At 39.6% G+C, this 16812-nt stretch overlaps 1 protein-coding gene and 1 long non-coding RNA gene across 4 annotated transcripts in view; one reads left to right on the forward strand and one right to left on the reverse strand.

Annotated features, from left to right (window-relative positions):
* NBEA (neurobeachin) overlaps positions 1 to 16812 on the reverse strand; it is an 817568-nt gene that overhangs the window by 411556 nt on the left and 389200 nt on the right. For all 3 annotated transcript variants that reach the window (XM_054015304.1, XM_054015305.1, XM_054015303.1), the window contains exon 35: positions 1801 to 1862. In XM_054015304.1, the coding sequence (XP_053871279.1) occupies positions 1801 to 1862 (62 nt within the window). The remainder of the gene's footprint in view (positions 1 to 1800; positions 1863 to 16812) is intronic.
* Positions 583 to 16812, forward strand: part of LOC128829871 (uncharacterized) — a 32410-nt gene continuing 16180 nt past the window's right edge. Inside the window, exon 1 of the long non-coding RNA XR_008443497.1 lies at positions 583 to 668. This is a non-coding gene — a long non-coding RNA (uncharacterized LOC128829871). The remainder of the gene's footprint in view (positions 669 to 16812) is intronic.

The following is a 16812-nucleotide window of genomic DNA, read 5'->3' on the forward strand; positions in this document are numbered from 1 at the left end:
TTCACTTTTAAAAACTGGACAGTTATATATTTTGAATCATTAAATAACTTTTCTAAAATACATAAAAATAGCAAATTGATTTAGCTACATTTGTTAATAGCTTCACTAAGAAGTCGAAAGAAAAAGCATTGCAGAAAGAGCTTAAATTTCTCACTCTTCCTTTCAATCAATATTTGAGGCAAAGTTTCATCTCTAGGGCCCTTAATGGCAGGAATTCCTGGAGCCAGCAAATGAGTAATGTTAAACCTATGATTAGATGATGAGGCCATCAAAGACACTAGACCCTAATGCTACATTCCACTTTATTCCTGTGATTTGCAGTAAAACCAAAGACTAAGGGAGAAGGCATTGTAAGTTATTCCTTCCCTCAAGTAAAGGCTTCAAAAGCTGTTAAAAAAAAGCAGCATGACATGAAACTCAAAGGCCTTAATGGATCTTTTGGAATTTCCCTTGAACCCAGGACTTAACCATTAGGTAACAAATTTTTCAAGTGCCCTGCAGGAGAAGGTTTGAAGTTCAAACCCCACTGAGGATTCCTGCCAGTGATGTATTTTTCTTTAACTTCTCCCTAACCAATATCCATCTTGGCTAAAAGAAAAACAAGATCTAATGATTTCCTTATGGGTACAGGCTTGAAGAAACGTAACCTACGGACTGGCAAACAGCAGGTAAGTTGAAAAAAAGCAGCTACATTCAGTTGTAAATATTACTAATTTTTAGCTCTCTGTACGTTTGACCAGTCTTCACTTATACTGTCACTAGATACTGTACTCATTGTTTGAGCATATTTCACATATGCACAGTGGATTCTACAATACAAACTAAGAGCAAGTACAAGCTTAGTAATAGTGCTGTGTGTGTGTGTATGTGTGTGAGATATATACAGGCACCTCATTTTACACACTACTCTGTATGAATGTAATTGTTATTTACGCATTTGTGTATGTGCATTTGTTAAATAATATGAAATAATTAAATCTTTGGAGAAAATTTAGAAGCTGTTTGGGATTGGGGATCTATTAGGGTAATACATATTTGCTGTAGAAAACTAAAGAAACCAAAGAATATTTGTTGATTCTTTAATACAACTATATTTTACAAGATGACAGGTATGTATGAAATCTAGCCAGTAACACATTTTAAATTTAATTAAAATCCAGGGGTGAATTATCAAAAGCACCAGGAGTAGTTATTTCAGTTTCAAAATATTTTTAATGATTTTGTAGTCTCAGTTTTTTCATCTTTTTAGATTTCTCACAGAAACACTCAATTATGTTAAATAATTTGAATGTATGATATTGGAAAAATGGAAAATTAAAAAAAAATCCAAGCATCTGAGGGATCATTAATAACCATTTTACCCAGCTTTTTAAATACTGACTGAAAGCTTACATCAAATGTGCAATAACTTACATCATGTATCCTAGAGGTGAAAGTTAATGTTATTACATAATAACGTTTTAAAAATAACTAATTCAGGAAAATGGAAGTCTCATGTGAAATTATGACCAAAAATTCTGCATAACAGGATAAAATATATAATGTATATGCATATATATTTTACAAATAACTGTTTACAAAATATTACTTTGCATGTCAATATGAATGTACTGTTGCTCTACAACATGTACCAAGAAATCACACTTTACAGAAAGATGTGAGAAATGGCATTTGTATTTGCATCATATTCAAATAGAAAGAATGAAAGAAAAAAAAAAAAGCAAGAATAACAAACTCAAAATTTAGTAATATGTCACTGTGTGAAGAAACTAATACAATTAAAGCCAAAAAATGTCTTACCTGTGAACAAAGCAGCATAACAAGTTCAACCACAGAAGTACTTGACTTCATACACACAAGGCCTGCAATAAACAAACAATCAAAAGTGAATTAAAAAGGTTACATATATCAAGCTGTCAAAACTCCGTGGTTTTATACATTCTATAAAACTGAATTTATTTCCTTAAAACCAATGCAACATGTATTTTCAAGCATTCAAATTTACTGAAACAAGTTTGAAGTGAAAACGGCCTTGAGAACTTTTGAGTCAGATATACATAAATGTACAGAAAGCAGCACACAATTGTTTGGAATCATCATTGTAATGTGTAGATTAGAGTTTTGTATTTAATCATATTTTATATTTAAAATAATTTTTTTAGGGTTAGCGCATTTTAATGACTAGTAGAAAGCAGTCTTACCCAAGAAAACTTCATATAGAAATACATTGTGAATATACCACAATCATCTTTGGAGGCCTGAACCTACATAGACTTATGTATATGAATAACTTTAGTCACATACTCTCGTCTTTGCAGGATCAGACCCTTGTTTAAGATTTTCTTTTGGAAACTTCCCCTTCATGTAGTTGAAAATATAAAATATTTAGTTAAGGAAAATACGATTGCCATAATAGCTGTCATTTGTTTAATGTGCTTCTGAAATAATACAATTAACTACAGGCTTCCACTAAAATGTCTTAATATAATTAAATATTACTTTGTTTTCCCCAAAATATGGGCTGAAGATGTAAAGGAGAAATACATTTCCTTAGTTACAGTGTCAGTAAAAATAAAATCAGCACTTAGAATGAAGAATGAATTTTGTCATCCGTAATTCTTAGATCATTTATAAATTAAAGCAACATGAGCATAGTTAAATACACAGAACTTTATACTTAACTCTGAATAATTATTACAATATAATGTGTTCATATTTATTTGCAGTTTCAGAACTGTAGATTTCCTTTTGGAGAGAATCAGTGTCACATTTTGCATGTAAAAGATACATTTTAAATAGTGGATTGGCCATTTGAAATACAATAGGTATTGGAGGAGAAAGGCAAATTTATTTTGTTAATTTTAAATATGGTAGTTTCAAATTTTAAAATTAAATAGGATATACATTCATTTTAATGGTTTGGGACATAGACACGCTTTCTAGGATGCTGAATAAAAAAGTCAAATATAGAAAAAGTTTCTTCATAGCACTAGTTACTAAATGGAAAGTTGAACAGCAAATGGATTTGTTTTAAGTAGGTTTCAACAAACAGCCCTTAGAGACAGAAGTACTCCTACACAATAGCATGTATATTTATTGCAGGTAGTGGATAAATACTCTTTTGTGCCCGCTTTGCTAACCACCCCATCCTTATTGTATTGTAAGACAGAACAAGCTGTAAGAAGCCACTAGTATTCCATTTTATCAGTTCTATGAGCAGACAGTTAACTAATGAAATAAGATGTAGATGTGAAAAGCTCATTTAGGGAGACAATTGCTGTAATTGATCAGCTATTCTTATGCTCAAGTGCTAGGGGATCAAAAAGATTAATGGGACACTTTTCACCTGCAGGCTACTTCAACTATGTGAAACCTGACAAAGAAAAACTAAAGAGGATGACCAAACCATACAGCTAAATCAACACAATTAGCATGGATATTCTGAATATTTCAAGACAGAATATACTATTTGCACCTATATAAATCCACTTAGGTTCACTGGAATTCAAAATTCTATTTCTGCCACATATACATATTTCCTTTCAAAATTAAAATATTTGTCTTATAGTGTGTGATTTAGGCAAAATAAATTATAAAAAAGAATTCCTCCTAAAGTAATTTTCTCAAAAATTACTTCTTGAACTATTAATTGTCCTTTTAAAAGAGAACAAATGTTTCCAGTCATCACATACAATTGAGTAGAATAAAGACAAGATACCTACATCAGATAAGTAATTAGGTCTTCTGCAATGATTCCTCTGTATACCTTTGATACATTTTCAAAAATAAACATGTGTCCTCCCCATTAGATTGAACTATTTGGAAAATATTTTGTACACAGAACAAATATGCCCATTTGTTTCATTACATTAGAAATGTCTGAAGTCCAAAGGCATTTTATAGTACACCTCTCCCCCGATATAACGCTGTCCTCAGGAGCCAAAAAAATCTTACTGCATTATAGGTGAAACCGTGTTATATTGAACTTGCTTTGATCCGCCGGAGTGCGCAGCCCCGCTCCCCCGAGCACTGCTTTACCGCGTTATATCAGAATTTGTGTTATATCGGGTCGCGTTATATCGGGGTAGAGGTGTAGTTAACTCATAGGCAGAGCTCTCACTGACCTGGACAAAGTTTGGTGTGTGGAACAAAAGTAGAACAAGACTATCTGACAGAAAGTCAAAATTATTATTCATTATTTCTATTATGCTAGTAATTGGGTATCAGAATCCTAAGGTGCCACCAGACTCCTTGTTGTTTTTAAACAATACAATACCAGCCTAACTTACAATCCATATCAATGCAAATGTAGCTATTTATAATATAAAAAGTTACCATAATTTAATCAAACTTTGAAAAATCTTCCTTGTATTATTATTGGCTTAGTGAAGCAAGGCCCCACACTCTACTTCATAGCATTTATCTGTTTGTCTGGATGTAATATAACAACTTTGGAACACTGTGTCTGATCAATTCCAAAATTTCAGGTAGTACCCTATTGATTTGGGTGAAAAACAGAAAAAAAACAGATTGGGGAACTGAAGGACCCAGAGCCCCTGACATCTGGTTAGCACACCAATCAGGACTGTAATTGTCTATAGATCAAAGGCAGTTGATGACAGCTATTAAACACCTTTCATCATAACACTGCCCCCACCCATCTCATCCCACTATATTTTAAAAAGTTGACACCCTGAATGACTTATCTCCTGGACAGAAAAAAGGAAGTTATTTAACAAATTACAAATTGTAAATATTTAACCATTTACACATGAAAACAGGTGAGGAGGGAAGGCAGTTCACAGGAAGCCTGGGTCTGTGTGTGTGTGTGTGTGTGTGTGTGTGTTCAGGGAGTGGAGGTATGCAAGGAGCCTCTGCCTACTGAATAGGATCCGAAGAAGTGGGCTGTAGTCCACGAAAGCTTATGCTCTAATAAATTTGTTAGTCTCTAAGGTGCCGCAAGTACTCCTGTTCTTTTTTGAATAGGAAGGCCACTTGTCTGGTTTTAATATAAGAGGGGCCATACTGGGTCAGACCAAAGGTCCATCTAGCGCAGTATCCTGTCTTCTGACAGTGGCCACAGCCAGGGGCCCCAGGGGGAATGAACGGAACAGTTAATCATCAAGGGAGTCATTCCTTGTTGTGCTTCCTTAGGGGCGCCTTTTCATTCCTTCCTTAGGAAGAGACAGGTACTAGTAATTTTGAACTGGACAGTCCTCTTATCGGGTGGGTTCTTCCATCTAGTTCTGAAACAAAACTGTATGTGGAGGTCTCCAATATTGGACAGAGGAATGCCACTTTGAAGAGCGTACAGTTCCGCCCCTCTCCCATCCCCCCGGTGTGACCCTGCACACACCATGAATGGAAGGGTCATGTCGGCAGGGGCAGGGCAGCACACTCTTCAAAATGGCACCTCTCTGTCCAGCATAACCTTGCATGCGCAGTCACATCAGCAGGGGTGGGCCATGCTGACAGAAGTGGGCCCACATTATTCCCAGAATAGCAGAATGTCTGGTGTTCCAGGAATGTTTAAGTGGCCACACTACAAAGCAATGAAGTGTGCAACCCTCTAAACACGGATGGGCTAACACAGGAGCAGTAATAAAGGAAAAGTGAGGGAGATGCACAGAGCTTCTAGCATATAGCAGAGGGGGAACTGGTGGGGCACACAGAGACCCTGCCATGGGGGCAGGGAGGACTCACAGCACTTGGCATAGGGCAGAAGAGAAAATGGGGGGTACAGAGAGTCACTGGCATGGAGAATAGGAAACCCTCATACGGACGGAACAGGAGAACTGGGGACATACAGGGCCCCTGGCATGAGAGAGGGGGGAGTGGATTTGCAGGGAGTCACTGAAATAGAAGGGAAAGGGAGGCAGGCACACAGAGAGCTTGTGAAGGGGAACTGAAAGATGCAAGGAGCCAGTAGTGTGTACAATGAGTTTGGCCTACTGAAGCAAATCAAGTGTGCAACCCCTTCTAGCTATGATAGTACTCAGAGGCCCAGGCTGAGATTGTGGCCCCATTGTGCTGGGCACTGTACAAACACACAGGTAACAGACATTTTCTCCCCTAAAGGGCTCACAGACTAAATAACCAGGCAAAAGGTGGGAGAAAGGAAATTGTATCCCCATTTTACAGATAAGAAAGTAAGGCACAAAGTGGTGGAGTCGCTTCCCCAAAGGTCACTCTGTGCCACAGATAGGAATAGAATCTATGTCTCCTTAGTCCCAATCTTGTGCTTGAATTGCTAGCTTACCCTTCTTTAAATGAAATAAGCATCATTCCATAGGCAATGCATGGGGGGGGGGGCGGCATGCGGAGTCAAGTGCCTCCCAAGATTGCTGCTTGACTTGCTGTGGAGTGGGGAAAGAGGGGTTCTGTTCTTCTCCTGCTGTGTCAACCCCCTGGTACACTCAGCCCCTGTCCCCAGCAGCCAGGCCTGGGCAAAGAGTGGAAGGAGCAGGACCAGCCGCTTCTCACGCCCGCCACTCAGGGTCACTGCTCTGTGCAGTGCAGCAGCTGCATTAGAGAGTCTGGCGTCTTCTGCTCCCCGCTCAGGCAGGGCTGCTGGGGACAGGGGCTGAGCGAGCCGGAGTCCCCTCTTCCCCCACCCAGCATGTTTCCGTCTCACTTGGCCCCTGTCCCACCACTGCCTCCTCAGCTAGGCTCTATCTCAGGCAGTCGCCATGTTGCACAGAGCAGTGACCTGGAGTGGCCGGTTTTAGCTGCATAAGAAGTGGCTCTGTCCCACTCCCTGCCCAGCCTGGCCACCAGGGAGAGCAGCCAAACATGCTGCGGCGCAGGCAGAGTGAGAGAAAGACAAGCCCCCTTTCCATCCCCGCAGGTAACATAGGGTGGGGAGAGCGTGTTGGCCCCAGGCTGGGTGCAGGGTGTGGAGGGTCGCTGGGAAGAGGAGACATGTGGGGCGGTCATGTGTCCTCCCCATTAGATTGTGCTCCACCCCCCCAGTCTGGGGAGGCACAAGTCATCTATGCATCATTCTTATTTCAAAGTGATTTTTAGAAATTATACAGTCGTTACATTGGGTACAGATTGCTACAGCAAATTAGAGGGATAGAGGCATTACAAAACTGTAGCTTTTGTGACTGTGGAAAACACACATCTCTTCTCCCCCCCACATAGCTCCAGTGATAAAATGTGTTGTAATTTGAAAGAAATAACTGTTGCCTATGTTTTTCAGCTGTAGATGGGTTGTCCCTATACAATCTATATCAAATGCTATTAAAGAAGCTTAACATAATTATTAAAATACAAGTAGATACTTCCTGCATACATCAAGGTTAAGAAGGTCACTGTTCAACTGAATGGACTACATGCTGTCTATATTTTCTCTTCTTAGTACTTTCCTTCATCGTCTAGTCTCAGTTCATTAAATATAACCATCAAGTTCAGCAGCTTGATGGCAACAATGACCACATGTATGGATGCAGTAACTGGGGGCACCAAGTGCATGACCTTAGCTAATCTGTAATAAATGATGTATGGCTAGTAATTAGTTGGAAATGCTCTGGTTTTTCAGTGCTCTTCGGTTGCCTCTTAATATACGCTAATTATATTTTTTTGCCATCACTGTGACCTATTAATGCATAAAAAAGATTAATTTCAACTTTACTATTTTAAGTTATGTCTGTGGCATTAATACAATGAAAGCTTCAAAACTTTAAACTCACTATGCTGAACTAGTCAATCTGTATGAATTTCTTTTTCTGAATAAATACAAAGGAGGTTGATAACCTCATTTAAAAAAAACCTTATGAAATAAGATCATGGTTTTGAACATCTTTTTATTATTATTAATACAATATGTGTAGGAGTCTAACTGAAATACCATCACTATTTCGTCTGGTCTTTATCAAGGTTTTTCTGCAGTTTCTTTCAATTATTTTACTTTGGGTTAACTTAAAACCTTATTGAACTACAATCAATTGTAATATTAGCATGAAAAATGTTTCATATCCTTTATGGAGCTTAGAACAACTCTTAATAAATCAGATCATTAGAACCTGCAAATAACTTTAACTGAATTACAGTTTCTAATTAACTGAGCAAGTGTCAGGTATGTTTATGCAGAAAGTGAGAGAGCAGCTTACTTATTATAGACTTAATTCACATAAAAAATTGGACACTCTCACCAACCCATGGCATATACTCAAAACTTAAGACACTCTATATAGAATATAAGCATGTGTGAAAAAAGAAAGGTATATTAAATGATTAAATTAAATTATATGCATTATTTTTATTACCATGTGGAAAAAGTGCATGAGATTAAGAATTTTTGGAAATGAACAACATTGCTTAAAACTCAAATATTGAAAAAGAACTTGAACGGAATACACCTTTTCCTTTCCTCTTCTAACTTCTTATTGGCTATTTTTGATTCCTTTTCCACTAATAGGGTCTTCCATGTCCTTGTAACAAACCTAAATTCCCTTAGTTTATCTGTAAGGATTGCTACCGAGTATCACGAGACACTCCCCTTCCACAGGAGCTGCGCACTCTTTCTCCACCACAAGTCCTGCAGTCCTTCCTGGCCTGTGTATCCAGGGATGGAATGGAAACCAAACATGGATCTCTCTACCTGACACAGCACAGATAATTACAACTGCCCAATTGTATTCAGCCTTTCCATTGTATTTTATTAGGGTTTACTAGAGATGGTTCACCAAAGTGGTGATGAGATCCATATTAGATTTAGTTAGAGGGGTCGTATTGGTGACTGGAGCAGGATTAGTTTTGGGTTTAACAACATTAAATCTATTACAAATGGTTTTGGTTGAAAATGGCAAAATGTTTCAAAATTAGCAGGTCTTGTAAAATTTCCTCCATCTGAGGCCAAAATCTTACTGTTTATTTGAGGTATTCTGGCTATATTCAAAGTGAAGCTAGAAAATAATCTTCAAGTGTTTGAATTTAGGAAAAATAAAAATTGTATTTGTGGGTTCAAATATGTATCCTTCCATTTCCCACCCTAACCGGACATTCAAAGGGATTTGGATTCAATGCTCTGTCTCAACTGTAGTATTGACTATGAGAGATACACGGAGGGTAAGCCAATACTGAAGTGATAAGGGATGTATAGGGAAGACAAAGAGCTCAAGAAAGAGTGCAACAACAGAAATGGAAATGAGTGTGATATGTATAAAATTAGTTATTATTTGAAATGAGACAGCTTTACTGTTGGACAGGGAAAAAGAGTGAAAGGTTATTGGAAGGCTGAGGTGACTTAAGTCAGCTCACAGAGAAACACTGAAAGAGGTACTTGCCTGTGCCCATCTCTGGAAAAACAATCAATTAAGCAGTACTTAGTCAGTAGCCAGCAGTGGAGAAATCCTTCCCTTTTCATCTAACCCGTATGACAGTTTTTATAGAAATATTGTTAACTTGGTACTGGTGGAATACTAGTGGCTCCCTCAATCAGGTGGATAGCAAGCTTTAATAGATGTATATGAATCTGGAAGTAAACCTGAGGAATGGATTATTTACATGAGACAAGGACAGGGAAGTGGAAACTCTGCTGGGTGATAGCACCTAGAATTCACAAACTCCTTTTAGTTTCATAGCTTTCTACACTAAGGGGAAGACTTATTTATAATTAGTCTGGAAGTGCAATACAATTGGACAAGACTGTGAGAGTTTAGGAGACCTCATGAGCCAGGCCAAGAAAGTCCTATTGTCTTTGGTCTTTTCCACAAATGACTGAGTCTCTGGAAGAAAAGATTCCAGGGGTAAACATTTAACTCCCAAAAGGAATACAAGACCTTTTATTCAAATATAGATGACACTTCAACGTACATAGTATCAAGTTGTGGCTCTGATAGTGAAATAGTTTTAAGCCTACTGATTGGAGGAGCCTGACAGAAGCTAGCTTGTCTATACATGGAAGTTATCTCAATATACGTTGAGATGTAAATTTAGACACATTCAATTATACTGGTATAACTCTGTGTGTTGACACTTATTCTTGTATAACAGTCCCTTTTACCTTCCTCTTCTGGAATAAGAGTGTCCACCTGGGTAGTTGTACCAGTAAAACTTTCCTGTATAGACAAGCCCAAGTCAAAGGATATGAATTATCATTCAACACGTTTCTTTCCACCATCTCTAAAGGCCCTAAAGCAGTTTCTTAATTTTCTACCTTCATCACCAAACCTTTGAGTCAGTTTTCAGCAATGAATTTTGTTTTTATTTTTAATCTATTGCATTTTAGACTTATAAACAGTGTAAAATAACTTCTATATCCATAACACCTCAACGGTATTGTTTTTCAAGTTAACTTGAAGTTGGCCAAGAGTTTTTCAAGTTCTTTCCTGGTGCACATCTTGAAGGCAAGTAACAAAAGCATGTACACAACCAACAGGATTTATTGCAGGAGTGTATATAAAACACATGGACAAGCAAGGGAGTTTTGTACTGTTGTAATGTTTAATTGGTCACCCAATTAAAGGTTTCAATACATGTCATAACGGCAAGTGCTAAACAGATATTGGTTTAAAGGCACATGGAAGGGAAGGCTGTGAAAAACAACCACTACCAACATCAATTTTGGAAAACCCCTGGGTACTGAGGTCAGGCTGAAGGTAAAGGACTATTTTATTGTATTATGGAAGAAATGTTCCAGAGCAAAACCTGGCACTGGGATGTTATTCACATCCTACAGGTTTATCAAGGCTAGATAGTTCTCTGGGAGCAATTGCTAGGATCCCTATGTAGATTGATTCTATTTTAAACCTCATGGGGGTGAGGAGTGGGGCAAATACCAGTCTAACCATTTCAAGTCCAAAATCAAGCAGAGTCCCCTGCTGGGTTCTGAATGATGAATTAAGTGGAATAAGAGCTGGAGAACCTCTGCCTGCAGGGAACTGCAATCACAGCATGAACATCCTTTAGATGCTGAATAAAATTCTGGCACAGTGCCTCATTTTTCTTTGGACCTCGACAGAGGAGGAGAAAATAATATAAGTAAAAAAGACGCTTGTCCTTAAAAAATTCTACTACATAGTCTAGTGTTATCATGCAGCAGTTCCCCTTGTTTGATGTGATGAGTCCACCTACAGGTTATGTTAGAGTAGTACTTACAAATCAAAGGGCTTGCTCAGAAAGCCTTTATAAAATTATTTTCTGGGAGCAATATCAAGTATGTCTCTCCAGGTTTGCTCCAGGATGAGACAAATTGGCAGAAAAACAAAAACAAATTAATTCTGCCTAAAAGCAGAAGGCTAGGTCACTGCAAGAGAAAGGGATGGGGGAGAGGGGGGAATGCAAGACATCAGTTGGCTAGCGGAATCCTTGGTCTGACCCAGAACGGCCATTCTTATGTTCGTAAGCCACTGACCCTAAACGTATCAAGACCAAAGGAGTACAAGTATTTCCTTCTTTGAGAGAGTTACTGACCTAGTGGATAGTGGGGAAGCAGTAGAGGTGATATATCTTGATTTTAGGTAAGGCTTCTGACACTGTCCCACATGACATTCTCATAAGCAAACTAGGGAAATGTGGTCTAGATGAAATGAATATAAGGTGGGTGCACAACTGTTCGAATGACCATATTCAAAAAGCAGTTATCACCGCTGTCAAACAGATGGTATATCTAGTTGGGTCCCACAGGGGTCTGGATACTATTCAATATATTCATTAATGACTTGGATAAAGGACTGGAGAGTATGCTTATAAAATTAGTGGATGATGGGAGGGGTTGCTCACACTTTGGAAGACAGGATTAGAATTCAAAATGACCTTTACAAATTGAATTGGTCTGAATTCAACAAGATGAAATTCAATAAAGACAAGTGCAAAGTATTACACCTAGGAAAGAAAAATCAAACGCACAACTACATAGCTGTAGGAATAGGGAATAGCTGGCTAGGTGGTAGTACTGCTGAAAAGGATCTGGGGGGTACAGTGGATCACAAATTGAATATGAGTCAACAATGTGATGCACCTACAAAAAAAGCTAATATCATTCTGGGGTGTATTAACAGGAGTGTCATATGTAAGACACGGGAGGTAATTGTCCTGTTCTATTTGGCACTGGTGAGGCATCAACTGGAATAGTGTGTCCAATTCTGGGTACTGCACTTTAGGACATACATGAACAAACTGGAAAGAGTCCAAAGGACACTAACAAAAATGATAAAAGGTTTAGAAAACCTGACCTATTAGGAAAGATTAAAAAAAAAACAACAACTGGGCATGTTTAGTCTTGAAAAGAGAAGACTGAGGGGGAACTTGATAGTCTTCAAGTGTGTTAAGGGCTGTTATATAGAGGATAGGGATCAATTGTTCTCCATGTCCACTGAACGTAGGATAAAAAGAAATGGGCTTAACCTGCAGCAAGGGAGATTTAGGTTAGATATTAGGAACAACTTTCTAACTATAAGGGTAGCTAAGCTCTGGAATAAGCTTCCAAAGGAGAATTCTCATCACTGGAGGCTTTTAAAAACAAGTTGGACAAACACCTTTCAGGAATGGTCTAAATTTAGTTCGTCCTGCCATAGTTCAGATGGCTAGACTTGGTGACTCCTTGAGGTCCCTTCCAGCCCTACATTTCTATGAAGTTCTCAAGGGGGTATTCTACTATAGTTTTGGACACAGATACCAATCCTGTCCAGGTTTTCCTCAACTGCTTGAGAGCTGAAGAGTGACAACTAGCTTGAAAAAGAAACTGGGATACACTGTCCAAGACTGCACAGGGCAAACAGGGCCTGAGAAATTCAAGAATGTCCCCTGGTCCAAATTTCTATATGTTCAAATTTTCCGAGTACTCCCTTACCTGCTCTCTATGAAGAGTTGTTTGTATTAAGTCTTGCTTGCTTCTTAATCATAAAATTTCCAGTTTTGTTAATAACATTTTAAAAACAAAATTCAACATTTCAGCCATTCTTAATACTTCTTCCCAACAGTTCTTACTCTTGAGATTTCTTAATGTCAAAATTTACTTTCCTGAAATCAAATGTCTTTTTAGAGTTCTGTTCTATTAATCCATTCCTTATTATACCGAATGAAAGTAATTGGTTTGAGGCTTTCATATTATTCTCTCATTTTCAATCAATTGTTTGCTATTAGTAAGCAACAGATCCAGGATAGGTTCTCCTCTACTTGTTATTTTGAATCATAAAGATGTATTGTTAACTGGTGTACTAGTGATGAGACAGAGTCAAAGTAGCAATTGACAATCCCTATCCTCCTAAAGTTAGGACCACAAAGGCTAAAGACGAAGAAGAGGGCATAAGTGATTAGCCTCAGTTACACAGTGAAAAGCATCTTTGAAACAATCCAAATCGTAAGACCATGATGGACTTTTTCAGCAGAAGTACAATTATATGTGAAATTAATTACTGTAGCTTCACTTTTCAAAAAAGTGCCAGATGATATGCATTTTCTAGTAGCTATCTGAAACTCTCATTTGCAATATTTCCTGCCATGTTAAACACGTTCAGAACATACATTTCTGGGTGGGAATCTTAGCAATTCAGGAGTTAAACCTGAAAGATCAGGACAACATACTTTGTTCCCTAGATCACAGAATTCCTACAACCTAATTAAATGACTCATCAAGCTAGTACAGGGATCGGCAACCTTTGGCATGCGGCCCGCCAGGGTAAACACCCTGGCGGGTCAGGCAGGTTTGTTTACCTGACACGTCTGCGGGTTCGGCCGATTGCGGCTCCCACTGGTCACAGTTTGCCACTCCAGGCCAATGGGGGCTGCGGGAAGTGGCGCGGGCCGAGGGATGTGCTGGCTGCGGCTTCTCGCAGGCCCCATTGGTGTGGGACGGTGAACCACAGCCAGTGGGAGCCATGATCAGCTGAACCTGCGGACGCGGCAGGTAAACAAACCGGCCCAGCCCACCAGGGGGCTTACCCTGGCAAGCCGTGTGCCAAAAGTTGCCAATCCCTGAGCTAGCAGTATATCATAAAGACACTGGGCGTTCTTCTATAACTATCCTGTAGCAGGTGCTCAGAGAAAATTGCACTGTGGCTAAAATAAGCAGAGGTTTCTGCTATGACAGTTTTCAGTACCTGCGTATCCAAAGATCTGTGAACTGTCAAATAGTGTTTTCTGCCAAATAGAGTGGAAATTGTAAAGTCCTGAATCTTGATTCTGTTGAATGGCAAGCATGCACATATGCGGATTTTTACTGCCTCTTTAACCTTTCATCATTCTCTGATCCAGATTTATGGCAAATTTGTAATACAGTATTTCTTCGTATCTATTTGACTTGTCAAAATGTCCTTTTGTAAGAAACATTTCATGTTCTAGTAGCCTTTTAAGTGGTATGACTGTACAGAGGGAGGCTGTTTCAGTAACACCTCTTTTGGTAATCTCAATTAGGGAAAGAATTTTGCATAATTGATATTTATGAAATTCCAGCAGGCTGTACACAACACTTTAAGCTAATTCATCAGCAACTTGTTTCTGTTTCGGAAGGGGCTGTAAAATGTGCACAGTAGGATTCCAGTCTGCAGTGATATTTTCTGTTTGGAGCTTTTTAAGGGACTTTTTTTTGGTCTTGTGTAATAAACACCTGCTGATTTTCATGTGGTTGGAACCAAATCCTGCAAATTCCATTTTTTATTACAAAAACTCATGAAATACCACATGAAAACAATGTGCAAAACATTCCACATGTGTAAAGCCACCCTCATCAAATGCTCTAATAATATTCAGTTGTTCAATGCATTGTTAGTGACACTGAACACTCTTCAGAAGTTCAGAAGAAAGTCACTTATCTGTACCTCAAATTTTTGTTCCAATTTTTAGCCATATGAGACTTGTTAAAGTCTTTCATAGACAGTAGTGTTGTTTTGCTGGGATTTTGTTGCAAGTGTTTTATAGTAGATTCAGAAGATAAAGGAAAACAATAAGCAGTGAGATAAGTAAATAACTGTTTGGTTGTGCAAGTCAATGGTGAAATATACAATTCTCCCTGACCAGCTTCTAGGTACCTTAACAACTGAAAATTGTCCAGGCCAATATATTTTGGGAATTTAAAAATATTGTTCTGAGGATCTATGAACTGAAGGGGTGCCCAGAATTGGGCTCTGGTTGCTTTTTGCTACAGAAAATGGCATAAGGCATAATCTCCATCTCGTCAGGTATTTTAGAGTGAAAGTTCTGTTATGAGTTCTGACAAAGCATTTTCTCTCCCCCTTTCAAGATGGTCCCTAACTGGGCTCTTTGAACTCTGTGAACAGTGACCAGTGCAAGTTTTGTGGCGAAAACAAAAAGATGACACACACTGCTGATTGCCTGGCCTGCTGGAGTGTTATTAGCAAAATAATTTGATTAGCTGAAAGAAATAGTTCCTGGGCGTGTGAAATCAAATTAGGAGTCTGAATGTGGCAGAAGGGGGAGAGAGAAAGAACAGTGTGCAGCAGAGGAGAGCTGGGGGCTAACAAGGAGATAGTCAGCTTGATAGCATCTATGCTCCAGACCACAGGAATGACAACAAAAAAAAAGCCTTGAAAAATCTCAGAGAGAAAGATGGAGAGAAATTTTGAGCACACAGGACTTACCAGTTTTTCAGCAAAGTGTACCAAGGAATTCCCAGATTGTCACAGTCTATTGGCAGAAATTGCTATGTATATGCAACCACAAAAGCTACAAGTCATGCAGGTTTTAGACCTGGAAATGGAACAAACTGCACAGGTAGCATCAATAAGTTTTCTCCTAGTGATAGGAGAGGGCAAAGTGTTCGTGCTAATTCTTTTAACTCCATCAGCTGCTATGGATACCACTGATCACAATGTGCTGCCATATTTGAGGAGCGGATGGTACTGCTGCTCGTTACTGGCTAAATTCCTTTCTTTGGTCCCAAAGGATTGTTTTGGGCAACTGCTCCAAGAATTCTCCTATGCAGGGTTCCACATGAATCTTATTGTCTCATCTCTTGTGCAATATGTACACAAGGCCATTTGATAGGTTAATGAGGAGGCATGGGCTGTGCTGCCATCAGTATGATATTCTCGGTTTCATCCAATTTGAATGGTGCAGTGGAATGTATAACAGTATTTGTAAGAAAATGACCCTTGGAGAAGGACTCCCTGGTTGAGGCTCCATTCAGACAAGACTGAGGTAATTATGATTAGGAAATTAGAAGGATTGGTAAAGATTATATTCGTATCCCTCACTGGAGGAGTGAAAGCACCATATGTGACAAAGGATCACAATTTAGGAGTCTTGTTAGATCCTAGGACACTCCAATGTAGCTATACTGAAGAGTGCTTTTTTTTTTTTTTTTTTTTTTTTTTTTGCATCTGTGCCCAGGAAGGAGGGTGTATATCAGGGGCGGGCAAACTTTTTGGCCTGAGGGCTGCATCGGGTTTCATAAATTGTATGGAGGGCTGGTTAGGGGAGGGGGTCGTGGCCCGGCCCCCACCTGCTATCTGCCCCCCTGCTCCAGACTCCTGCCCCATCCAACTCCTCCTGTTCCCTGAAGGCCCCCCCGGGAACCCTGCCCCATCCACACACCCCCGCTCCCTGTCCCCAACCACCCCTGGACCCCCAGTGCCCCATCCAACCCCTCCTCTCATTCCTGACAGCCCCCCCGGGACCCCTGCCCCATCCAGCCACCCCTTCTCCCTGTCCCCTGTCTGCCCCCAGAACCCCTGCCCCTGACTGCCCCCTACTGCCCCATTCAACCCCCCCTCCTTCCTGACTGCCCCATCCACACCCCCGCCCCCTGACCACCACCCTGAACTCCCCTGCCCTCTATCCAACCCCCCCCCCCCACTCCCTGCCCCCTTACTGTGCTGCCTGGAGCACCGGTGGCTGGTGGCGCTACAG

This window comes from Malaclemys terrapin, chromosome 1 (genome assembly GCF_027887155.1).
Source record: "Malaclemys terrapin pileata isolate rMalTer1 chromosome 1, rMalTer1.hap1, whole genome shotgun sequence".
Lineage (NCBI taxonomy): Eukaryota > Metazoa > Chordata > Testudines > Emydidae > Malaclemys > Malaclemys terrapin.